The 26,917-nt window shown below is 35.1% G+C and overlaps 1 protein-coding gene across 4 annotated transcripts; it reads left to right on the top strand.

Moving 5' to 3' along the window:
* The first annotated feature begins 1,160 nt into the window (after positions 1–1,160).
* On the top strand, positions 1,161–26,917 carry LOC111059372 (protein obstructor-E). Of its 4 annotated transcripts, none has more exons than XM_039433125.1 (5): positions 1,161–1,603; positions 14,729–14,929; positions 19,302–19,508; positions 23,212–23,425; positions 25,315–26,180. In XM_039433125.1, exons 1-5 carry the CDS (start codon positions 1,525–1,527, stop codon positions 25,424–25,426), a joined length of 813 nt encoding a protein of 270 aa, XP_039289059.1. In that variant the 5' UTR covers positions 1,161–1,524; the 3' UTR covers positions 25,427–26,180. The 4 variants fall into 4 exon arrangements, with proteins under 4 accessions (XP_039289059.1, XP_039289062.1, XP_039289061.1 ...); XM_039433128.1 differs by lacking the exon at positions 25,315–26,180 and adding an exon at positions 26,721–26,917 and having other exon boundaries at positions 1,424–1,603; XM_039433127.1 differs by lacking the exons at positions 1,161–1,603; positions 25,315–26,180 and adding exons at positions 3,243–3,405; positions 26,721–26,917.

The following is a 26,917-nucleotide window of genomic DNA, read 5'->3' as shown; positions in this document are numbered from 1 at the left end:
TAGTGTTACGTTACTGTCACCGCGAAACGTAGGTTTTTTACTCCATAGTGAGTCGATTACTTCTGCAGTACGAAACGTTACTGTTGTGTTACGTTACTGTCACCGCGAAATGTAGGTTATTTACTTCATAGTGAGTCGATTACTCCTGCAGTACGAAACGTTACTGTTGTGTTACGTTACTGTCACCGCGAAACGTAGGTTATTTACTTCATAGTGAGTCGATTACTCCTGCAGTACGAAACGTTACTGTTGTGTTACGTTATTGTTGTGTTACGTTACTGTCATCACGAAACGTAGGTTATTTACTTCATAGTGAGTCAATTACTTCTGCAATACGAAACGTTACTGTAGTGTTACGTTACTGTCACCACGAAATGTAGGTTATTTACTTCTTAGTGAGTCGATTACTTCTGCAGTACGAAACGTTACTGTTGTGTTACGTTATTGTTGTGTTACGTTACTGTCATCACGAAACGTAGGTTATTTACTTCATAGTGAGTCGATTACTCCTGCAGTACGAAACGTTACTGTTGTGTTACGTTATTGTTGTGTTACGTTACTGTCATCACGAAACGTAGGTTATTTACTTCATAGTGAGTCGATTACTTCTGCAATACGAAACGTTACTGTAGTGTTACGTTACTGTCACCGAGAAACGTAGGTTATTTACTTCTTAGTGAGTCGATTACTTCTGCAGTACGAAACTGCAGAACGTTACTGTAGTGTTACATTACTGTCACCGCGAAACGTAGGTTATTTACTCCATAGTGAGTCGATTACTTCTGCAGTACGAAACGTTACTTTAGTATTACGTTACTGTCACCGCGAAACGTAGGTTATTTACTTCATAGTGAGTCGATTACTTCTGCAGTACGATACGTTACTGTAGTGTTACATTACTGTCACCGCGAAACGTAGGTTATTTACTCCATAGTGAGTCGATTACTTCTGCAGTACGAAACGTTACTTTAGTATTACGTTACTGTCACCGCGAAACGTAGGTTATTTACTTCATAGTGAGTCGATTACTTCTTCATCAAGATACGTTACTGCTGTGTTACGTTACTGTACAGCTGAACTCAACCACGAGACGCGAGTTATTTACATTGTAGTTGATTGCTTCTTCAGCAAGATACGTTACTGCTGTGTTACGTTACTGTTCGGCAGTAATTCACCGCGATACGTAGGTTATTTACTTCATAGTAAGTCGATTACTTCTGCGATACGTTGGGTTGAACGTTCCTTTTTTCAGTAAGATACGTTACTGCTGTGTTACCTTACTGTTTGGCTCGACGTCACCGCGAAACGCAAGTCATTTACTATCTCGCAGTAAGTCGATTACTCCTGCAGTGCGGTACGTTACTGATGTGCTACGTTGGGTAGTACTTTACCTGGTTACTGTTGCTGACCCCGGAGCCCGGAGGTGGCGCTTCCAGTTGCTAGAAGTGAGAGAGTTCTCAGTGAGAGAGCACTACACACTCCACACTCCACTCAGTCAGTGTTTCGCCTTTAGTTGCTTCAGCGATGTCTTCAACGCTGTCACCTGTTCCTGCCGCGGCGCCCGCATTTCTCCTGCTGCTAGCGTTGGTCAATTCCTTCGCAGGTAAACAAAAAACTACTCAAATAATAGTTTTAGTTCATCATCATCATCTTCTTACAAGGATTAGGCTCTATTGGCCTGTACCGGCATCTATTTCTTTCTTTCCTATGCCTTGCTTTTCTTCGGGTTTGTACTCCCATTGGGAACCTATTGGATGGCATTCTGAATAAATGAGTAGACCAATTTTCCCGATATTTCTTCAGAATATCCAATAGCGGTTCTACATTCAATTCAGCTCTTATGTTGTCATTCCTTATTTTAGTTTATTTCATTTATTTATTTATTAGAGCAAACAACACAATAGCCGGAAAAGAAAAAACAGGTTATTGCCCATAATTTCTTCAATTTCCCAATTTTGAAATTGTAGTTATTTTAATTGATAGATGTGTACTTTAGTAAGATTCTCATCACTCTGTCAGTAATGGTTGAATGAGAAGAGATGATGTTATTATATTAGGGATGCTGACAGTTTGAATTAGATCTCACTGAGAGAGACCAGGGGCCTGTTTCATAAAAGTTACAAGTCCTGTAATACAGGAGAATCACCATTCCAATTACATGCTAAATATAGCCGATAAAATCAGCTGTTCCTGTATTACAGGACTTCTAGATTTTTATGAAACAGGCCCCAGCTCTTACTTCAAGTTAGTTGTGCAGATAATATTATAAAGTTAATAAGTAATCTATGCCTGATTTTCCTCAGTCAAGCCTTATCATGTCTAGCAGACGTGAGCCCCATTGAAGGTTAAAACATATTGTAATAAAGCTGCGTTTACACCAAAGTTAATAACAAAATGTTAATAACTCAATCCTTATAGATTCTATTAGATTGAACGTATCTTATCATACACATGATCAACATTTATGTGTTTGTCAAGTTCCGTTCAAGAATCTATAAGGATTAAGTTATTAACATTTTGATAATAACTTTGGTGTAAACCCAGCTTAACGTATGAATTTTATTATTTTGACAACTTTATTGCTTCTGAAGAACTCAAATGAGTTGCAATAAAATAATATATTCTGCATAAATCTGGAACTCTCTAGCTGAATAAGCCAGGTGCAACCCCAGGGCCCCACCAAGGGAAAAAACCATCTTTATTCATTCATGCTCTTCAATACTGCACCTATACATTTTTCATGAAGTAGTGTATTTGAATGAAAAAAATAAGAAATTGTCATAAAACCACAGATTTAAAAACCACGGAAAATCTAAGACAATGTCTTAGTCTTCTTCATCAAGATACGTTACTGCTGTGTTACGTTACTGTACAGCTGAACTCAACCACGAGACGCGAGTTATTTACATTGTAGTTGATTGCTTCTTCAGCAAGATACGTTACTGCTGTGTTACGTTACTGTTCGGCAGTAATTCACCGCGAAACGTAGGTTATTTACTTCATAGTAAGTCGATTACTTTTGCGATACGTTGGGTTGAACGTTACCTTTTTCAGCAAGATACGTTACTGCTGTGTTACCTTACTGTTTGGCTCGACGTCACCGCGAAACGCAAGTCATTTACTATCTCGCAGTAAGTCGATTACTCCTGCAGTGCGGTACGTTACTGATGTGCTACGTTGGGTAGTACTTTACCTGGTTACTGTTGCTGACCCCGGAGCCCGGAGGTGGCGCTTCCAGTTGCTAGAAGTGAGAGAGTTCTCAGTGAGAGAGCACTACACACTCCACACTCCACTCAGTCAGTGTTTCGCCTTTAGTTGCTTCAGCGATGTCTTCAACGCTGTCACCTGTTCCTGCCGCGGCGCCCGCATTTCTCCTGCTGCTAGCGTTGGTCAATTCCTTCGCAGGTGAGCAAATAACTACTCAAATAATAGTTTTAGTTCATCATCATCATCTTCTTACAAGGATTAGGCTCTATTGGCCTGTACCGGCATCCATTTCTTTCTTTCCTATGCCTCGCTTTCCTTCGGGTTTGTACTCCCATGCTAATATTGGGAGCCTATTGGATGGCATTCTGAATAAATGAGTAGACCAATTTTCCCGATATTTCTTCAGAATATCCAATAGCGGTTCTACATTCAATCCAGCTCTTATGTTGTCATTCCTTATTTTAGTTTATTTCATTTATTTATTTATTAGAGCAAACAACACAATAGCCGGAAAAGAAAAAACAGGTTATTGCCCATAACTTCTTCAATTTCCTAATTTTGAAATTGTAGTTATTTTAATTGATAGATGTGTACTTTAGTAAGATTCTCATCACTCTGTCAGTAATGGTTGAATGAGAATAGATGATGTTATTATATTAGGGATGCTGACAGTTTGAATTAGATCTCACTGAGAGAGACCAGGGGCATGTTTCGTAAAAGTTACAAGAGCTGTAATACAGGAGAATCACCATTCCAATTACATGCTAAATATCCGATAAAATCAGCTGTTCCTGTATTACAGGACTTCTAGATTTTTATGAAACAGGCCCCAGCTCTTACTTCAAGTTAGTTTGCAGATAATATTATAAAGTTAATAAGTAATCTATGCCTGATTTTCCTCAGTCAAGCCTTATCATGTCTAGCAGACGTGAGCCCCATTGAAGGTTAAAACATATTGTAATAAAGCTGCGTTTACACCAAATTAATAAAATGTTAATAACTCAATCCTTATAGATTCTATTAGATTGAACGTATCTTATCATACACATGATCAACATTTATGTGTTTGTCAAGTTCCGTTCAAGAATCTATAAGGATTAAGTTATTAACATTTTGATAATAACTTTGGTGTAAACCCAGCTTAACGTATGAATTTTATTATTTTGACAACTTTATTGCTTCTGAAGAACTCAAATGAGTTGCAATAAAATAATATATATCTGCATAAATCTGGAACTCTCTAGCTGAATAAGCCAGGTGCAACCCCAGGGCCCCACCAAGGGAAAAACACATCTTTATTCATTCATGCTCTTCAATACTGCACCTATACATTTTTCATGAAGTAGTGTATTTGAATGAAAAAAATAAGAAATTGTCATAAAACCACAGATTTAAAAACCACGGAAAATCTAAGACAATGTCTTAGTCTTTTTCATTCAATATGAATAATTACCACAATATCAACATCTCAACTACACAAAAAGTCAAGTGTATTGTTAGAATGACTCTTATGTATAGTTGATTCTACATTTTCAAACGGATAAATCTCCAATCATAATCATAGATATGCAGGCAAGCATGGATCGTAATCCCATAGAAATTCCTCTCATTCTCATTCACGCACCGCTACTCTTTATCACTTTCTGGCATTATTAGCAGTATTATTTTTGTTCTTATAGCATGTAGACCTACACTGCAACATGCACCTGCATGTTACTAAGATCCTAATTGATTGCATCTCAGCTCTCTATATAAATAAGTTGAGTTATTTGAATTTTTAATGTAGCCTATGTCGATTCGAATATTATGATTTAATTATCTTGAACGTTACACACTGGAAATATTGTGGTGAAATAGTTATTTGTGCAACTAGTGCGCAAAGTGACAGTTTGCTGCACCGAAAGAAACGTTTACGCCCGAGCCGTAGGCGAGGGCGGAATGGTTTCTTGAGTGCAGCAGAGGAACTTTGCGCACGTATTTCACATTAAGTTTTTCCTACAGTTACCATTGAATATGAAAAGTGGGTAATTATGGGTAAAATTGCCTGAAATGCATCAAATGTTTTTCTGTGTAATTTTATTATTGATAAAAACCTTAATCCTAAAATCCTTAAGTCCTCGTTGTCGTTGGTTATAATATATAATAGTAATAATTAGCGCGTTGTGCTTCGTTGCACCTCTGCTCACTATAGCAGCCACAGCAGTCACTGTTACCAACTTCATTTTGATTTTGCTGCACTGTTGCTCCATATAACCTACTAAGTATTTTGCGTTGCCATGTTGCAAATCTGGAGTGCAGAAAAATTTTTCCCGCACTAGAGCGGAAAAGTGATTCTTTGCGTTCTGCAATCAGTGCAGCAATGGCCACTTTTCAACGTAACTGTAGGAAAAGGAAATTTTGATACTCTAAATTGATGAATTTGAGTTTCCGGTAAGCTCTTCCAATAACCGGATAAAGCTCCAATAACCAATTGATCTGATCTAAGATGTATTCATACAACATGGAACATTATATATATATATATATATATATATATATATATATATATATATATATTATATATATATATATATATATATATATATATATATATATATATACATTACATTAATATATACACCATTATATTTATATATACACCATACATTTATAATGTTCATGTGGGCTAGATGAACATAAATTTAATCAGTTTTTCAGTAACCTACGACATAAGCCTCTTTGTACAAAGACGTTGTATGAGGAATCATTGGAAATACTCAAGTACATTTCCATTCATGAATGTTTTTGTGTCTAGTACATGCATAAAATGTACATGGATAAAATTCAAATCATGATAATTCAATAACTAATTTATGAAAATAGTTGAAAAAGTGGAGTAAACGCTCGAAAGAGCTTGATTTCCGAAACTCTAAACAATATCTTGACATCATCATTGATAGAAAATTTCAACCTTCAACGAATCCTTGCTTCAACATCCTAAATTTCCTCGTCAGGCAAAATTTCAATTCCTTTATTGTGGATTATCTATAAAAATCGAAAACCCTATTAAGTCTGTCTTAATTATTTCTATTTTATAGAATCAAGGAATCCGAATAATAGGCTCAAATCACAATTTACAGGTCGAAGTCACCAATTGACTAAGTTGTTATCCTGTTCTTGATCTGAGCAAGACATTATGGTATCATGATTCACCCCATGACCAATGAACCACACACGTAATGGTCTGGCCTACATGGACTTCCAACCATGACAAATTGGCCTTCCTGTTCATGAATATTATCGAATGATATGCAATGCAAACTGACAATCCAAGTAATAAAGTTTGAATGTTGCATGAATGAGTCTAAAGCGCTCCAGCTTTCAATTAGCCTAAAATGAAAGCTAGCCGGTGTAGCCAAGTTACAATAATAGATTATGTAATACCAATCAGTCTCTACCACTTGGTAATAAACACGATTTGTATCACGACCTCATTATGAAATTTCTCCCTTCAAAGTATTATATTGTTTGCTTCAATTTATCAGGTAACACGTATTTAAATTATGTAACAAGACTGCTTCGGCGATTCTGAATCGATTCATAGATTCATGACTGTCTAATCCTGAAATTACAAAGACAACTTTCAGGTTCATCTAGACCATTGATATATAGATGATAGATGCCAATTATTCATGACTTTAACTAATTTTTTTATTAAAAAAAATCATGATACAGACTAAATGCTCTCTGAATGAACATTTTTCATTTTTTTTCAATATAGCTCATGTGTTTGTGGATGAGATTTCCTAGTTGTTTATTTTCTAGATGAGAGCAAACAAGGAGGAGAGAGAATTAATACCACAGTTACATGATATGATCATGAACAATAGAACAGCCCTGCAGAAATATTTCCATGTTGAAACTTTCAATTATTTGTATCACAATCGTTATTGGGTACTTTTTGACTATGATATAGTTTCTAGAGCTTATTGCCGTAACAGGTGAACCTGTGAAAAATTGGCTATCTATAATGAAAAAAGACTGTGGTTTTCTTGATTATTTATCAGGAATATATTAAAGATTGTGTGTCACAAGATGAAGTCTATGCTAAAAGCAATATCCTATAAAGTTTGATGTGTGCAAATTGAGATAAATCATACTGTAAAAATAATAATAATAAATTATTCTATTTGTACAAGGTATAAATATACTATTGTAAAAATAAACTGATCTTGAATATTACGAATATTGATACGTTATGACTGAGTCAATAGTGGTTGATTTTCAATCTGTACAAGGAAGCCAATGGACTTTCCAAGAGACGAATGAATTGTAAGTTGAAAAAGTTCCTTACAGCATGCCAAGCACGTGCAAAGCTTGTTGAAAGCTTGGAAAGTTACGTCAGCAACGTTATGGACTTTTTACTGTTATACTAAAGTGTTCTTTTTCTGGTTATAGTAGTGAGTTGAGTAGGAGAGTCTAGGAGTGAGCAAGAATGAAAACGAAATGTCAAGGTCGAAATTACACAACCAATCATTTAAACTGATTGACCGTTAATTTCAAATCTACATGGCGAGACTTTTATGGATCAGGTTATTTAATCTTACAGGATCTTAAAAGAAATTTCATAGAATCGCTGAACTGAAGCCATGTTTTCTTAGAAAATAATACATTTTAAAAAAAGGTAGTTCAAGATCAAATTTTAGCTTATTTTTCTCTTCGTGGAACCTTTCTTCATGAAAATAAATCTTCAAGTTATAAAATTGAAGTCACATTTTCATTAATCTCTTTCATTGAAGTATAATATTAAGGGCACTCAGAATATTTTCAATTATTGTGACTTGACAGGATTAATAATACATACAATTGTATTATACAATTCTGCACTTTACAATCTGAAACTTGAATCAATAAAAACAATATAAAAACTTGTAGTGCGGTACCCTTTTATTAAAACATTTTAGAACATATGAGTGAAGTGATTTTAATCTGAAACTTCTGTATATACTTCTGCTCTATAGATTGTAGGCTATATGACTACTAAATTATAGTTTGCAGTTGAATCAGTTCAGTATTGCACATTTTCGCTTCAGGTTATACTTGATGCAATGCTTGTTTATCTCTACTACTATGGCTTGTTAGCATGAATGAATATGTATATTTTCCCTGTATTGTTGTTATTGTAGTATGGATACGCTCTCTACAATTTCGGCTTCGTCCATTTTGTTCGAAGTGGGTCATGACTTTGTTTTTCGCACAACTGCCTAGCGCCATCAGTCAATTCCTAATTCGCTCAACACTGCAGCTATATTGACACATACCTTTCAAACAACAAGAAGTCAGCATACATGAATAATTTGAAGTCAGTTTCAGAAATGCTGGAAGATTGCTTGCAGAGCATTAACATAAGTGTGAGGTTTTATCTGCCTGCAATCTTCTGCAGTGTTGAGAAAAATTGAGAGAATGTTGGAGTTGTGTATGTGAATGTGAAACTGTGTGAAAGCAGCACTCATCATCTAGACAATAGCCAGGTTTTTGCATGATGACTGGACTATTGCATTGTTACGAGCAACAGGAATGATTTGGCAACATCGTAGAAGAGTAAAAGGATTTACATACAGCCATTTTACTTATAATTTTGTAGATATGCTACTACTTGCTTTGAAAAAATCGCAACACTAGGATTTTGACCTTGCTTATGTTATCAAATTATTTGTTGTCCACTATCTACTCATATTATTATAAAGGGAAAATCGTAGCTAATACAATAATATTATGTGAAAGTAATCGTACTCCCAATCGTTCACCTAGCAGCCCCCATTTCGTACCCTCTACCTGAGTAAGTTCCACAATAGTCTGATGTGGATGTGGTAATAAAAAAATATCACTTTTTTCAGCAGAACATTTTAACCTTTAAATTGTTATGAAACAGGTTCCAAGACTTGATTTGAGGCTTATCAAGTGAAAATGAAAAAAATAAGCCCATGATTAAAGCTATTATTTGTTCATTCGTGGTTAAGAGGTAGAGATGACATTACTGTCCAAGCTTCGCCACGTAAACAAATAAAAAGTCATCCTATTCTATTCTACTCATGATATTCATAAAAAATTTTGAGTTCAGAAAATGTTTCCTTTCCATTAGAATCAAGACTGACCCCACGAGATTATTTACTTGGGATAAATGACTCTGGTTCCCATACTTCACACAATTTAAAAACATCTATGGCGTGATCCGTAGGATAAACAGGATCGACAGCTTTGTCCACTGAGCTTAAAGAACTAACTGGAGACAGCAATGGCTAACAGAAATGGCTATCACAGCCATATCTATAGTGAGGTCCACGTTATGATGGCAGTAGAGGAAGTTGACAGAACAGTGTTGCCGATTCTCTGACTTGCCGTCTATGATAGAGGATAACCGGTATTGATACCGTAATATTTGTAATATCAATGGTTAATTCTTCTCTGAAATAATCAATTATTATATTTTATTCATCGGTAGAATATATTTTTAATGATAGAATAATGAATTTCCATAATAGGAATTGAATATTTTGTTAATTTATAATATTTCTACATTGTTAAAAAACTATTTGGCAACGTTGTGGAGCAAGAAAAGGATAGCGCTATCTGTTTTGTCGAACGATAGACAAGGATAGCAACACCAACGTGAATCATACTGCCATTATAACGTGGACCTCACTATAGTTGAATGCCGTGTCCAATGAGCTATACTATTAGCCCAGTCAATGAAGGCAAAAAATAGGCATTTGTCGGAACTAATTAGTGAAAAGCTGAAACTTTGCCCAATGTTACATTAGTATAAGAGAAGTTCCCCTACAAAAGTCCCCGACCCTACCCCTCTTGCTTCCCCCCCCACCCCCTTTTTTAAGTTAAAATGTCGATGTTTTACTAGAAGCTCGATATCTCAGTAACCAATCATCGAATAGAGTTGAATTTTTTTAGAAAGGTTGCTAATATAATAGTCTACAATAATGGGTCTATGCTTTTTCACGATAAAAATGATAGTTATCCTGATATAAACAAAAACATCTAAAAAAATGAACTTTTTTCAACTAGACTCATTTTTGTTTCCCAATTTACTTATTTGTAAGCAATTTTATCGAAAAAAACTTTGAATGAAAGTTTAAGATCTATTCTTTCTCAATCCAACGATATAAATCTTGCTTGAAAAAAATCGGAAATGTCGCTCTGGGAGGGGGAAATAGCAACGCGCTACACTTTTACGCTACGAGCTACGCGGTCCCCTCACATCAAGCTCGCACAAGCCATGCGTCTATTTGAAAAACGAGAGATTCTCAGTTATATTTTATTCTTCAATACTCATAGTTCAGATTGATAGAATAGTTTTCATGTTCAATAGAAAAGTAGCTTGTTTTTGTGGCTTTAAGTTCATAAAATTATATTGTTAGATTTTAAGAGAACCATTGTGACTAGATGTTGTATAGAATGCATAATATGGATATTTTTGAAGATACAAATGCAGAGTGAGGCTCATAGCATAACTATATAACATATAACTATATTATATAAAAAAGACTAAGTATTTTGTATGCTACATTTTGACAATACAGTAGTGAGCTGGGCCCATAGAAATAGATGACATCTATTATTATGGTGGGCCGGGCAGTAGGGGTGCGGCGCTAACGTTGCTCCTCTCAATATTGTTTTTGTTGCTAAATAAAGAAAAGAAACTCGTTCTTTGCATTCTCGTATGAGTGGCATTCTCATCCCTCATGTCAGTTTCAGAGGGAAGTTTGCCAAGTTCGGACGTGCGTGGTAGACTTTTCGTAGTGAAGCACGTGGTAGATTTTTCGTAATTTTTCGTTGTGAAGCACGTGGTAGATTTTTCGTAATTTTTCGTAGTGAAGCACGTGGTAGATTTTTCGTAATTTTTCGTAGTGAAACATGTGGTAGATTTTTCGTAATTTTTCGTAGTGAAGCACATGGTAGATTTTTCGTAATTTTTCATAGTGAAACACGTGGTAGATTTTTCGTAATTTTTCATAGTGAAACACGTGGTAGATTTTTCGTAGTTAGTGCATTGATGGTGACAATTTTTTCACACAGTTCGATTATGAATTTATTTATTTGTGATCCCTTCTGAGTGATTACACACAAAAATATAGTTTTGTAGAAATATCAGTTCGGCGTGATGTGCTCCTGTTACTCCAAACAAGTTTGAAACAATTAGTGATGGATGAATCGGACTTAAATTGTTTAATTTGTGGTAACAAACTAGATGACAATATTGTAGTTGCAAAGAATGGAATCAATGCTATTTCTGAAGCCAGCAAAAAAAGAAGAGACAGTTTACATGAAAAACTACGAGGAAAGAGTACTATTAAATTACACAAGTTATGTAGGCAACAATACACAAGACCTTCGAGTATTCAAGCAGCTATAAAGACACTAGATGAACAAAATGAACCCAGTACATCAACCACTGGAGTTACTCGTAGAACCCATCAGGACAATTTTGATTTTAAGTTGTGTTGTTTTATTTGTGGAAAATCAGCATATTACAGCTCTAAAATTCCAACTCAATATAGAAAACCATTTCACGAAGTAACGACGATCGAGTTCAAAGAAAGTTTTTTACAAAAGTGCAACGTTAGGAGTGACATATGGGGTGAAAATGTAAAAGCCCGACTTCTAAGTGCAATAGACTTAGTAGCAGCAGAAGCGCGCTATCACAAACATTGCTACACAGAATTTACTAAATCTAAACCGATTGAAACACAAAAAGGTAGACCTCAAACCAAATTAGCTTCTACATTTACCAAAGTATGTAACTATATAGAAAACAATGATGAGTGCCAATATACTATAAAAGAAGTTCAGGATATTTTTAAATCTTTAGCTGATGATGATGCTGCTTATTCTGACAAACACTTAGGAAAGCTTCTCCAAGAGCATTTCAAAGAGAGACTAACATTAACAAATGTTTCTGGTAAAAAGAATGTTTTCTGCCTTACTGACAATGTGCATAAAATTGTGGACAATTGGTATAGAAACAGGGTTCTTGATCTAGAAGAAGAGAAGAAGAGGATGTTTCAGCTGCTGCCTCAATAATAAGAGAAGACATACAAAGGAAAACCTATGACTTCAATTCGTATCCATATTTGGAAACAATTAAATCAGGTGGAAAAAATCTCATCCCCGAGACTCTTGAAATGTTCATGTCACAGGTTACAAAGAAGAGGAATTCAATTGAATCACAAAAAGTCAATAAGAAATGTATTGTTATAAGTCATGCTATAATATCTGCTGTGAGACCAAGATCATTCCTTTCACCTATACAGACAAGCCTAGCTTTGACTTTACATCGACTGTATGGTTCTAAACATTTAATAAACATGTTGTCTTCAATGGGAGTGTGTGCATCATACAACGAAGCTTCGACTTACATAACGTCACTAATCAGTGCTGGCTCCCCAATTATTGAACCTGATGGATTTCTTCAACACGTTTTTGACAATGCCGACGTAAATATTCGAACCTTAGATGGACTAGGAACTTTTCATTCCATGGGAGGCATTCAGTGCATCACACCAGGTTCTTGTGTCCAAACTCAAACTACTGTGAAGAGGATTTCAAGTGGATAATTTCAAATCATTGAAAGTATTCGTGAGTATGTGTATCCAATGAAGAAAAGAAATGCTGGTCTGTCTAACATGATCATTGAAGACTTGGATAAACTGAAAGAAGTTGGAAGTGTGTCATGTTTACCTTCAGAATATTTGCATCCCCTCAACTTCGTATGGCTTTCTCATGTACACTCACAGCCTGGGTAGAGTGGATTTATGACCAACCTAATGACAAACTCAGCAGAATGTCAAACAACATACATTATGGCAGTACCATTTATTAATTTGGATCCCAGCAATATGTCAACCATCTACACAGCATTGCTTTTTGCAGCTGACCAAAGTAAGAAACAAAATCAAACCTGTATTGTTACATTCATTGAATCAGCCATTGATCAGAAATGAGGAGGAGGAAGAAGAGGAGGAGGGGAGGAGAAGGAAAAAGAGGGAGAGTGATTTTGAGAGAATGACTATTGTATATAGTGTGAATATTAATTTAAGTGGTGGGTGGGCGGTCTGTGATGGTGTTTGACACCTGCCGGTTTGAGCCAGTCCGGGACACGGCGGGTCCATAGGTGGTGGATGATGGAACAACCCTAAATGAGGGTTAGGAATAATCCCTCGAACCAAAACTGGCTCTCTTTATATGCTTTTGAAATGCTTCTACTGCCAAACACTGAGATCTAATTTTGGGGGTTGAGGGACCCCCTCTACCCCCCTTCTTCATGGTTTAATGAGCTTGGTAGTATCAAATTTTTGAGCTAAGCGTCCAAAAATACATATAAAACAACTGAAGAAAGATTTTCCGTCCGAGTGAATGTGTTAATCATATAACATGCAATAATAATGATGATAATGAAGGGTCGCGTCAAAGCGTAGCGCGTTGCTATTCCCCCTCCTAACGCAATATTTCTTATCGTTGGTATGCTAAATTATACATCGTTGGATTGAGACAGAATAGATCTATAACCTTTGTTGGAGGCTTTTCTCGATAAAATGGCATACAAGAAAGTTAATTGAGAAATAATAAAAAATTAGTTGTAAAAATGCAATTTTTTTAGATATATTTATTTTTATCAGGATAACTGTTGGGTTTATCGTGAAAGTGAATAGAATCATTATTTTAGACTATTATATTACCAACCATTTGAAAAAAAAATCAACTCTATCCGATGATTGGTACCTGAGATATCGCGTTTGTAGTAACTACCTGTTTTTTCCAACTTCAAAGGGGGGTGGGGGGGGAAGCAAGAGGGGGAACTTTGGGGACTTTTGTGTACAAACTTCTCTTATACCAATATAACATTGGGTAAAGTTTCAGCTTTTCACTAATTAGTTCCGACACAAAACCTTTATTGACTGGGCTATATACTGTGGACTATATCCAACACAGTATACTATAGTGAGGTCCACGTTATAATGGCAGTGTTTGATTAGCAATAGTATTGCTATCCTTGTCTATCAGTCAACAAAGCGGATAGTAGGTACTATCTTTTTCTCGCTTTGCTCTGTTGTCAGATCGTCTTTTTACAATGTAGAATTAATAATTAATTAACAACATATTTCATCTTAATTATGGAAATTCATTATGAAATTATTGAAAAATATGATTTCTTGCTTGAAATTGATTATTTTAAACGAGAATGAACAGTTAATATTACATCAACGTTGTTCGCCTATCTTTCTCCACTGCCATTATAACAAGGACCTCAATATAGGATTAGATTCAAGTGTCAGCACTGTCTAGATTAAATTGCATGCAATTATTATTTACTGAACGCATTGCATCCTATTTGAGCACAAACGTTTTGAACTTTCCACTGCATTAAGTTCTTGCTGACCAGGTGACAGCCTGAATCGTACCTGAAAATCGTTCATAAATCCAGTGTTATGATGTATTTTGAGTCAACCAAAGCAATATTTGTTGACAGGAGCGGCAGACTTCCAGTGCCCGAGTGCCAAATTCGGCCAGTACGAGGACCCGGTGCAATGCGACAAGTTCTACGAGTGCGACGAGGGCCGCGCGACCCCCAAGCTGTGTCCTGACGGTCTCGTGTTCGACCCGCTCAACCGCAAGGTCAACAAATGTGACCAGCCATTCAACGTCGACTGTGGCGACAGAATCGAATTACGTGAGTTAACAAACAGCACTTTGTTTCAATTTTTTCATTGAGGAACTATACAATTCTAAACTTGTGGGTACTGTGGTGCGGTATTTTACTCGCCTCACATATGTAGAGAGATTTGCCAAATCATGTAGTGCTGAATCTAAATGCCTCACGTTGGGCCGGCAAATCATGTGGTGCGTTTTTTAACGGCTTCACACATGTAGAGTGAATCTTGTACTGAGTCAATGGTGTAGCGGCTATAAATTTTGTAATTGCGTGCGTGGACGCTGGGTGAACACCAGACTGATTGACTCACTACAAGACTCAATACAATTGTCGGAATCGCGGGAGGCCTAAACGCTCGCTCACCCTTGATTCCTCTAATGACAAATTGTATAATGATGAAATTTTTTATAAGCAGTGTAGCGATCGCTAAACACTGAAGACGGATACCTTAAAATTATTACCTGTGAAGAATGAGCATACAAAATCATACAGGTCGAGCAAAAATCCCGATGTAGATAATTTACGGGACTGCGTCTCTAATAAGTTCTGAAGGATTAAAATGCGGTATTTGGACCAAATATCGTTCAGAATATATTTCGAGAACAGAGTCTTGTCGGGTTTTAAGCTCTAATGTAGGAATTTATATGATCTATGGTTGCCACTGCTGTACAATTGATGCGTTCGCTCCTAAGTCGAGGTAGGTAACAGATAAAAGCTGATATATGAGCAGGTAAGGACAAAGAATAAATATCTCGATCTGACCCCACTCGCTACATCCACTTAGACCTGTTCCAATATCCAGCTTGATTCAATTATCCCAATGATCGTATTCGATCGGTTCTTGAGGATATAGAACGTATCAGACACAATAATTGACAGGCTTAAGAAATAATCGAACTCAGAAAGCGAATTAACAAAACTGAAATATATTACAATAAAATATGTAATCATACAGTGCAGATTCAGAATTTGATTTACAGGTTGGTAATAATTTAGCATTAACAGAATAGTTAAAAATTTTCTTGTGCTTGCATGATACCATGCGTGATTCAACAGAATTTTACGATTGATAAAATTGAACAGTTTTGAAAAAATAGTGAAAAAATGAATTATAAAATATTTTAAAATTGCTCGGGTCGTGGTTCAGGCAGCGGAGGATAGTTAATCAACTACAAATTCTTATAAATTTAATATGAATAAATTCTAGACTCTTAAGTGCTAAAGCGCTTGTCGGCGTGGCCAATAATTTAACGAAGAAAAATTTACGTTTTTCTGCACTGAAATATTTTCGAAGCGTAGATTGGGGCCCCTTTTAAAACTTATAACTCACGTGAATTTCCTTGGCGGTCGTGGTTTTCTTCTTTAGATCAAAAATCGTTTGATCGGCGGCAATCCAGGCTTCGGTTTCAGCACGTGGGGAATTTTAATTTAAATATCTCCTTCACCGAATTAATTAAGGGATAATTTACTTTAAACTTTTAAATTTATCGATTGATGAAAACAGAAATTTACGAATAACAAATAAATTGGCCTAAAATATCGGCTCACAAATAGAACATTTAAAATCGAACAAGAAGTTTTCACAAATAGGTCTTGGTAACTATAAAAGAGATCTGCACGGTGAGGATTTCAAAAGGGAAGTGCTGTCTTTTCTCTAAGCTTCTAGGCTAGACCTTGCTTCTCAGAATCTCGATGTAATAATTTGCATAAAAATTTGCCATTGGTAGAACGCTTGTGACGTAAACATGACGTCAGTGGCAAGCAGTAGAATACAATTCCTTTAATTACAATAATAATTCAATTTATGTAATTCTTAAAACTGCTTAATCTTATAGACATAGTTCCTCTCATACAATGTACATGTGCTAGTGTAACTGATAAGGCAGGGTTGTTGTCTGATAATAGATTAACATGTGTTGCTTTCAAACGATCACCTTCTTGGTGCTATTTCTATGCACTATGATTGGCTTAGGCTGGCCAAAGAGATTTAATTACCATGTGGTTCAGTTGAATTAAATCGTTAATGAATTAATACTCTTGTACAATTTTTATTAGGTTTGAGATTGTTATAATTAATTTCTGCCATTTTATCAATAATATAATTTCATGCTATGACCTATTTAGTTACAATAAGACCTGACATATAATATAATTTCTTAAATAATAAATAATTTCAACGATAACACATACATTTTATTTTTTTATTTGAAATTCTTGATCCTTTTATGGATAGTTTTATAATTTTTAGAGATGGTATTATATCTTACGTGAAGCCAGCGTGACATTTGACAATACTTTGAATCAGTCAGCTGCGTTCGAACTGTTTTAAAAACATCTGATCGATAGTAAACAAAGTGTAACCTCAAAATCAGTGAGCGATTCATAAACAATTTGTGCTTTATTTGCAAAATAATTATAATTTTATTGAATAATTTTCCTAGAAAAATATTCAGTACAGAACGGTACTCTTATCAAATATACAGTTATTGATAAGTAAGCTTTATCGCTCGGTCGCTAACTATTCCTTTAGCAAATTCTTTCATTTTAAAAGGTAATCACAATTTTTCTCTCTTCTCATGAGATCTATTTGAAAGATTCATCACAGTACGTACTGTATTCTAATTTTTTTATCAAGGAACTATACAATTCCAAAGTTGTAGTACGAGACGAGTTTTTATAGAGTTGACTGTTTGTGATTGAATATTAATCAACAAATATCTCCATAACAGTATTTCTGGTTGAATAATCAACCAATTTCGATCAAACCATATTAGGATCATTGATTCTTGATTCTTTATTTCTGATTTTTGTTTCTTCATTGTTGTTTGTTGTTCTCTTGACAAACAAAAAATCTTTCTTGGGGGGGGGCTTCTCAAAAAAGGGAATGATTCAAGCAATTTAAATATGAAAAAAAGGTGAAGTTTCTGAAAATTATCAACAAAGTAGTTGAGTGGAGTCAAGTTAATAAGTTGAGAGAACAAGGAAAGTGATGAAGAGAGAAGTTAATGTATTATACTCGTACCATTCTGCTCAAATTCTCAATCTAGATCGTTCACACTACTTCTTATGAATTATTTTTATCTTCACAAGTTGACATAATCTCTAATCTTCATTCTCTTGGTAACAATTGACCAATGATTTATAATTGAGCAGGTTAAGGGTATTCATCAATGAATTTATTCCCAAGTTTCAAGGAAGATCAGGCAAGATTTTATCCCAATTCATGATCAAGCATTATATTCATCATCAATCAGTATTACATATTATATTTTTAGAAATATTCACTTTGCTGGCTATATTCACACAGCTGATATTATCCTCATCTTTCTTTCGCAAAGATATGTCGGTGACTATTGATTCATGTACATGTTCTTGTTGTTGATTCTTCTTTCCATTCTTAATTCTTCATTCTTCATTCTACACTCTTTATTCTTCATTCTTCATTCTTCATTCTTCATTCTTCATTCTTCATTCTTCACTCTTCACTCTTCATTCTCCATTCTCCATTCTTCACTCTTCATTCTTCATTCTTCATTCTTCATTCTTCATTCTTCATTCTTCATTCTTCATTCTTCATTCTTCATTCTTAATTCTTCATTCTTCATTCTTCATTCTTCATTCTTCATTCTTCATTCTTCATTCTTCATTCTTCATTCTTCATTCTTCATTATCCATTCTTCATTCTTCATTCCTCATTCTTCATTCTTAATCTTTCATTCTTCATTCTTCATTCTTCATTCTTCATTCTTCATTCTTCTTTCTTTATTCTTCATTCTTCATTCTCCATTCTTCATTCTTCTTTCTTCAATCTTCTTTCTTTATTCTCCATTCTTCATTCTTCATTTCTCATTCTTTATTCTTCATTCCTTAATTCATCATCATTCTTTCTTCAATCTTCTTTCTTCATTCTTCATTCATCATTCTTCATCCTCCATTCTTCATTTTTCATTCTTCATTCTTCATTTTTCATCCTTCATTCCCTACTCTTCACTCTTCACTCTTCATTATCGGTTATTGATACATGAGTCTTGATACTTAATTATTTCTACTGTTAGTTCAGGATCTTGATTCCTGATTTGTTTCTATTGTTAATTGTTGATGCAGAGGCGCCGAAATCGAACCATCTGTGCTCCATTCTCAATTCTGCTTTTCTCGGTTCTCGATACATGGCTCTTCATACTTGATTATTTCTACTGTTAGTTCCTGATCTCTATTCTCAATTTTCTTATGTTTGTTTGTTATTGCAGAGGCGCCGAAATCGAACCATCTGTGCTCCATTCTCAATTCTGCATTCTCGGTTCTTGATACATGGCTCTCCATACTTGATTTCTTCTACTGTTAGTGCTGGATCTTGATTCTTGATTTCCTAATGTCTGATTGTTGATTGCAGAGGCGCCGAAGTCGAACCACCTGTGCCCGCGCAAGAACGGCTACTTCGCGCACCCGGACGCGGCCGTCTGCAATGTATTCTACAACTGCATAGAGGGCGAGGCCACCGAAATCACGTGTCCCTCGGGTCTGCACTTCGACGAGTACACCGGCACGTGTGTCTGGCCCGACTCTGCCGGGCGTTCCGGGTGCGGAGAGGCTGACACCAGTAAGTACAGTAGCCTACTCTGAGCGATCACTCATGAATAGTTGATTAATGATCAATGAGTGAACAATTAATCATTAATAACAAATAGTTAATTGAACATAGTTATGATTAATGAGTAAGAGTGATGGATAATGGGTAATGAATAGTCAGTCATGTTAATTGAACATAGTTATGATTAATGAGTAAGAGTGATGGATAATGGGTAATGAATAGTCAGTCATGGGTTATGTATAATTACGTATGTATAGTGATGGATAATGGGTAATGAATAGTCAGTCATGGGTTATGTATAATTACGTATGTATAGTGATGGATAATGGGTAATGAATAGTCAGTCATGGGTTATGTATAATTACGTATGTATAGTGATGGATAATGGGTAATTAATAGTCAGTCATGGGTTATGTATAATTACGTTATGTATCATGTAGTTACGTATTTATGTATTGTATTTTAATTACGTAATTATGTATGTGCTCATGCGTTACAAATAATCAGTCAAGAGTTATGAATAAACCAGTCATGAGTGATAAATCATGAGTCATGGGTTAATCAGTCATGGTTTATGAATAATACGTCATGAGTTATGAATAATCAGTCATGATATATCGATAATCAGTCATGAATTATCAGAAATGCGTCTGATTGTTATTGTTTTATCGTGAAAATAGAGAACTAAATCTATTCACTTTCACAAAGTGATAGGTGATGAGTGATGTATAAAGAGCAATTGGTAGTGAGTAAATGAGTAATGAGTAGCCTGTCGATCAACTAGGAATAGCTTCTATTCATCACAAATCATCAAACAAAAGGTGCATAGTCAAATTATTATTGATAAATGAGTGATAATTGGAAAGTAATGGGTAGCCTAGTGAACAATAATAGAATTCTAGTCCATTTCAAATTCAACAACAAATTGACCAATAATTTTTGAAAGAATAAAACCTCAATCACATGTTCATTAGTTGTTGATATGAGAAAATACACTAGCTGTGGAGTTCTAGACAATGAAGTACCTCAGCTAGGGTATGAGGCTTCTAGAGAAGTATTAATTAACATAAATTGCATGACGGTGCAAGTTTCAACGAGGTACTTGACCTTTGAAAAAGGGAACGTGAACCTAAAATTGGAACCTAAAATTGATGGGCATTGAATACAAGTAACAGTACAATACAGTATACCTGTTATTCATCATAATTTGAAAACTTGATTCCAACGTTTAATGCAAGAAGAATCTCCTATCATACTGGATCATGGTTCTTGAAAAGAAAATTGGAAATAGCCAACTCGTTAACTTATCAATAAATTCATTTGTTAAGTGAACAAGGTCAATATATGAATCTACTACATGGATATGTTGCATTTCACCAATACAATCAATTCGTGTTAGTGACCGATATTCAATAACAGAGCTATATCAAATAATTTCGGAATCAACGAAAGATAGATCACAAATAAAAATTGGAAATAACCAACTCGTTAACTTATCAATAAATTCATTTGTTAAGAGAACAAGGTCTATATATGAATCTACTACATGAATCTGTTGCATTTCACCAATACAATCAATTCGTGTTAGTGACCGATATTCAATAACAGAGCTATATCAAATAATTTCGGAATCAACGAAAGATAGATCACAAATAAAAATTGGAAATAACCAACTCGTTAACTTATCAATAAATTCATTTGTTAAGAGAACAAGGTCTATATATGAATCTACTACATGAATCTGTTGCATTTCACCAATACAATCAATTCGTATTGGTGATCGATATTCAATAACAAAGCTATATCATTCTATTCAAATAATTTCGAAATCAACGAAGGACAGATCACAGATAAAAATAGTTTCACCAAAGTTGCATTTCTAGTTTTACAGAGTCATCCACTCTTTAAAGGTCAACTTCAAGTAGTTTTGGAGTGTCTATAAACTGATAGTGGTACACACTATTCCTAGTTGCATTTCATGCTTTAGCATCCAGTCTAGACACCTCAGAATGTAGTCAGATAATAGGCAACTGCATTATCGATAATATTATGAACAAGAACTGGTTCAGCGCAGCCGACAAGGCAACTGGTTGCACCGCATTTTTGTACCGACATAGATCTCGGACAACTTTCACTTCTTCTTACTTCTTGTACTCTGCTTAGCAGACAACGAACGGGTTGCATAACCTTGCCCCTTCCGTCTTACACCTCCACCTTCTTCTCTTCCTCATATTCCTCCTCCTCCTACTCCTACTCCACCACCTCTTCCTTCTTCTTCTTCTCTTCTTCTTCTTTTTCTGCTTCTTCTCTTCTTCTCTTCTTCTTCTTTTCTTCTTCTTCTTCTTCTTCTTCTTTTTCTTCATCATCTTTTTCTTTTTTCTTCTTCTTCTTCTTCATCTATTTTTCATCTTCTCCACTTCTCCTTCTTCTCTCCTACCATCATCACCTCCACTTCCTCCTTCTTCTCAATCTCCTCCTCCTACACCTCTACTTTATCCTCCTTCTTCATCATATTTACCTATATATTTGCTATACACTTACTAAATACTAACTAATTAATAATCCGCACAAAACAAATAAAACGTACCGTACTCTAGAACTCTAGAACATGGTACGCCATAGTGGAGTAGGTCAATTTCCACACAGAAAACACTAAAACACATTATAAGAAATTTTTATTGTAACTAACTATTCTATGTAATTGTAATTCATCTAATATTTTCTGTAATCGATGTAGTAGTTTTATGGGAGAAAAAACATTTATTTATTCATACATTCATTTATTCTATTTATTCATTCATTTATTCATTCTTATCTATTTACCAAACTAATCAGGTCCACCTATGGAAAGGGGATTAGCGAGGTGGCCTAAATAGACATGCAATGGATCATGTTTTCTATTAAAGAAGGCTCTACTCTCCCATCGATTGTACATCATAACAATATAATTGTTTGATAAATCGATAAATCACTAGTACCCTCTTCATACTTTTCTATTTAAACACAACTAGTTTCTGCACTTATGCCATATTCATGCAATTTTGACCCCAGAAAATGGCATGAGTCTCAAAGTTGCGATCACCACAGCGTTCTGCGCGCAAACAAGCGTCTGCTCTTGGACTTTCCGATCGTTCTGTGAGACGAATTCTTCATGATAATCTTCATTCCCATTCATACAAGATAGCAATCGAGCAGGAACTTTCTGAACGTGACTTCAATTGAGGGAACACTTTCTAGGACGCCTCATCTCAATTAGGAGCGATTTGGAGTAGCCAGCCCGATCTCCCGATTTGAACCCTTGTGATTTTCTTTTATGGATTTTTTTTAAATTCCTTGTTCATGTTAACCTTCCAACGACCCTACAAAATTCGAATACCAATATAAGGGAAGAAATTGCCAACATAACACCTGTAATGCTGGCAGGAGTCATGACAAACGCCAGAAATCGGTTTACTCAGTGTATGGAGAATGAGTGATGTCACCTACCTTTTTTGATATTCAAAACTAATTGAAACAAAACCTTATATATGTGTCTACATTACAAAAAATGAATACAAACTTTCTGATCCATACAAAGAGTTTTATTCACATTTAAAAACAGGAAGTTTCGCTGCCGCACCCGTAACTTCTTCTATGATCAAGTCTTTCATGATAATAAACTTAGTTTTGTAATAAATTGTAGTGCAATATTATCATGATGTTTGTTTTGCAGTGAAACTGAAGGACGGCTTCTCGTGTCCGAAAGACGCACAGGCGAGCCCGCACGGCCAGACAGTGGCCCATCCGGTGTACGCTCACCCGCAGGACTGCCAGAAGTTCTACGTTTGCCTGAACGGAGTCACGCCCCGCGAACAGGGATGCGCCGTCGGAGAGGTCTACAACGAAGAGACCCAGAAATGTGACTCGCCCGAGAATGTGCCTGGATGGTTAGTAGATCATCACTAATCTAAATATTAGTGAAATAACAACACACAAATATTATCAAATTCTACGGTTTTATTTGGTTCAGGAATTGAAATTAAATAACTATTCCACTGTATCATGAGTGAAGCCAAGGGATATCCCTCTTATTCTATCCAACTACCAAGAGATATCAGATGATATCATTGGATGTCAAGCTACATCGAGGGATATTGTTTTACAATATCTGTGTGTTTTTATTTCATTATGGAACAGTTCTACAACATCGACAGTGACTCAGTCGAATTTCTAAATATTAGGTTCAAGATTGCACTTGAAGGGCCGTTTGCACAGTAAAGCCTAAACTGAATTCAATCAGCTAGTGGCTTAGACTCAAAGTGCAGTACATTATAACGAACGATACGTTATATGGATTTAATCCAGTTTAGGATGAAATTTCGTTCAAACTCGCACTGTGCAGAGTACATCCAGTGTGTTACTGTGTTTAATATTGAATATTTAGTGTGATGTCCTCGAAAATGCTCCTGCAAGGTGAACACAAATTATATTGAAATAAAATAACCATTCCACTGTATCATGAGTGAAGCCAAGGGATCTCTCTTATTCTATCTATCTACCAAGAGATATCAATGAATGTCGAGAGGAATTTCAAGCTATATCGAGGGATATTGTGATTTTCTGCCCCACCGAATTAGGAAGACTTATTAGGAAGAGATATCAATGAATGTCGAGAGGAATTTCAAGCTATATCGAGGGATATTGTGATTTTCTGCCCCACCGAATTAGGAAGACTTATTAAGATAACCCAAAGATTGATGCAGCTTGAAAATAGGAATATTAGGACTCTCAAAAATTCTTACGGTATTTTCTTCAAGCTAAGGTAGTATGTGAACACAGTGCAAGCATAAGCTCAAGCTTATTTGTTATTGACGTTGGCTTGGCCACGGCAGCCAAATAATATACAAAGAGTCCTGAAATATCTGTCGGATTAGAGATTGATTAGTGATCTCAATACAATAAAATTGAATATTTACAATTTGATGAATAAAACGGCCTATGCTTGCCAGATTCTCTTCACTCGTAGGAAAAATATATTAGAGTAGAGATTGTAAGAGATAGTTGCATACTGGATAAAAATGTGAATGCAATTTCGTTTGATATTGACTGAATTGGCGGGGTGACGGAACCCAAGTCTTGCACCAGATATACTAATAATTTTATTATTATCAGGCAAATTATGAAATTAACTCAAGTGGAAGACTCAATTCGATTATCGAGGTTTTTCACTAACTTATCTCCACGGAATAAAACTAATTTACAGATGGAATTAAATAGAGAATGCATTTATTCAAATGCTAATTAATATGTGATTATTATTTAACGAAAATCCCAAATAAATGCTGTAAATCACCCCGAAGACTATGATTTCGAAGACTATGAAGTAAATCACCCCGAAGACTATGATTTCGAAGACTATGAAGTCTTCGGGGTGATTTACAGTATTTATTTGGGATTTTCGTTAAATAATAATTATATAAAAATAATTGTTATATCCCGAAATAGTCATTTGTCAAATCAGCCCTCCTTCTCAGAGTTTTTTTTACTCTTTATTCATAAATGTAATAATAACTGAAAGAAATTATAGAATAAATGCTATTTTCTCTCCATAGCAAGATAATATAACAATAATTTGGTAAAAATCCAACAATTTTGAGTTGTCTAATTTGTACTTGAACTCTTTTAATTCGGTTGGAGGAGCCAGCGATTTTTATAATGAAATATTACATATTAATAATAATAATACGGTGATAATTTTCTCGGGTACTCCTCAAGTAGTATTAATGATGAAAATACAGTTGCCGTGATACTACTAATTGTCGACTGTTTTTGTTAGCGAGGACTGGTTCAAAGACTCGCCGGAGGCCGCGCCAGCAGCTACAGGCAAGAAACGTCAGCGAAGAAGTTCAGCCTACCATCGCAAGATCCTTCTCAGGACATCCGACTGAACAAACATCATAAGCCTACATTGATCATCGATTTATAGTGATTGTGATCATAAAACTATTCAACCAGTTCGGGCCATCTGTGAATTGAATGCAATTCCAATGCGATAAATCACAATCTCATTAATTGGGCCAGAATGATTTTATACTTTTATCTCAGATGTTCACGTTTCCATTTTCCATATTTTCTTATCAATCGATGCTGATAAAGCAAACTTGGATCTCTCCTTGGAAATTGATAAGAAACTGTGGAAATCAAGCAGTCATAAATATATTATAAAACTGCCAATAATAATTCTCATTACAAGAAAAATTCTTGAGGAAATGCAGATATTACAGAAATACAAGTTTTCTATACAGCAATTTGTAAAACAATACGTCGGAAATTTGAGGAACAATATAACAATAGCTTCGGTTCCAACTCAATACTTCATAGATTTTATGAAATATTCAAAACAATACAATATTATAATGCGTCTTAAGAGGTTCATATTATCATATAAAATTTTGAAACAGTAGGGAATAATGAATAATACAGTTATACACATATTGTCAACACAAGTTATCATGAAAAACGTTATTCATAAATAAATATAATCAGCATTCCATGGAGTTCTTGCACAAACCTTGCAGCTTTCAATTTCAGGAATGCTTATTACAAGCTACGATTTAGATATAAGTGATTGTAAATGACTGTAAATTTAGGATAAATTCTGAAATTTCTAGTGAATTATGAATAAATGTTTTGTAAGAATATGATGTGGTGTATTATTTGCTCCTGTTTCTTCTAGAACCTTAATAGGTTCAATTAAGTTTTCAAGATTTTATTGATATAATAATTGAGTGAGAAATATTCACTTCTAGCAACTATTGTACTGAATGATACTATTATAGGTACTTTGATACTAAATCAGGATGCCCACAGGGGAGGAGGCTAGATTCTGAATTTTGGGGGGAGATTAAAAACATTTTTTGGGAGGGAAAGTCAGTTTTGCAAGGATGCTTATTCGTGGGGTGACTAGTATTTGGGATATTTAGGGAGGAGCGTCCCTAACCAAATAGATGCAGATCGCAGTTTAATTGGAAAAATACTAAATTTTACAAAACCATAATGATAAACTTTTTACAAGTCAAAACTTTTCTATTTTACTTTGGTGGCTTCCTATTTCTATCAAAAATCAATCAATCCTGAAGAATTTCATGAGTAAAAAATGTATGTAGTGCATTCATTTTGAATTCATAAACAAAGCTCATATTCAATACAGTAGTTAAGATAATTTTTTCTATTTTTTTGCAGTGAGGACTATTACAAAAACGATCCACGTTTCAAAGAACTTTACACTGATTCAGATGGAGATGGAAAAATAGATTTTGGCAAAAAAAGAGTTTTCCACTCTTGAAACTCTGCAGATAGAAGAGACTGATAGTTTGTAGAAGTTCTTATAATTCTAGAATTAGAGATCTGTTTTAATAAAAATCATTCCAATGATGGAA

Source organism: Nilaparvata lugens, chromosome 7 (genome assembly GCF_014356525.2).
Source record: "Nilaparvata lugens isolate BPH chromosome 7, ASM1435652v1, whole genome shotgun sequence".
Taxonomy (NCBI): Eukaryota; Metazoa; Arthropoda; class Insecta; order Hemiptera; family Delphacidae; genus Nilaparvata; species Nilaparvata lugens.
This window is presented reverse-complemented; position numbering and strand designations above follow the sequence as displayed.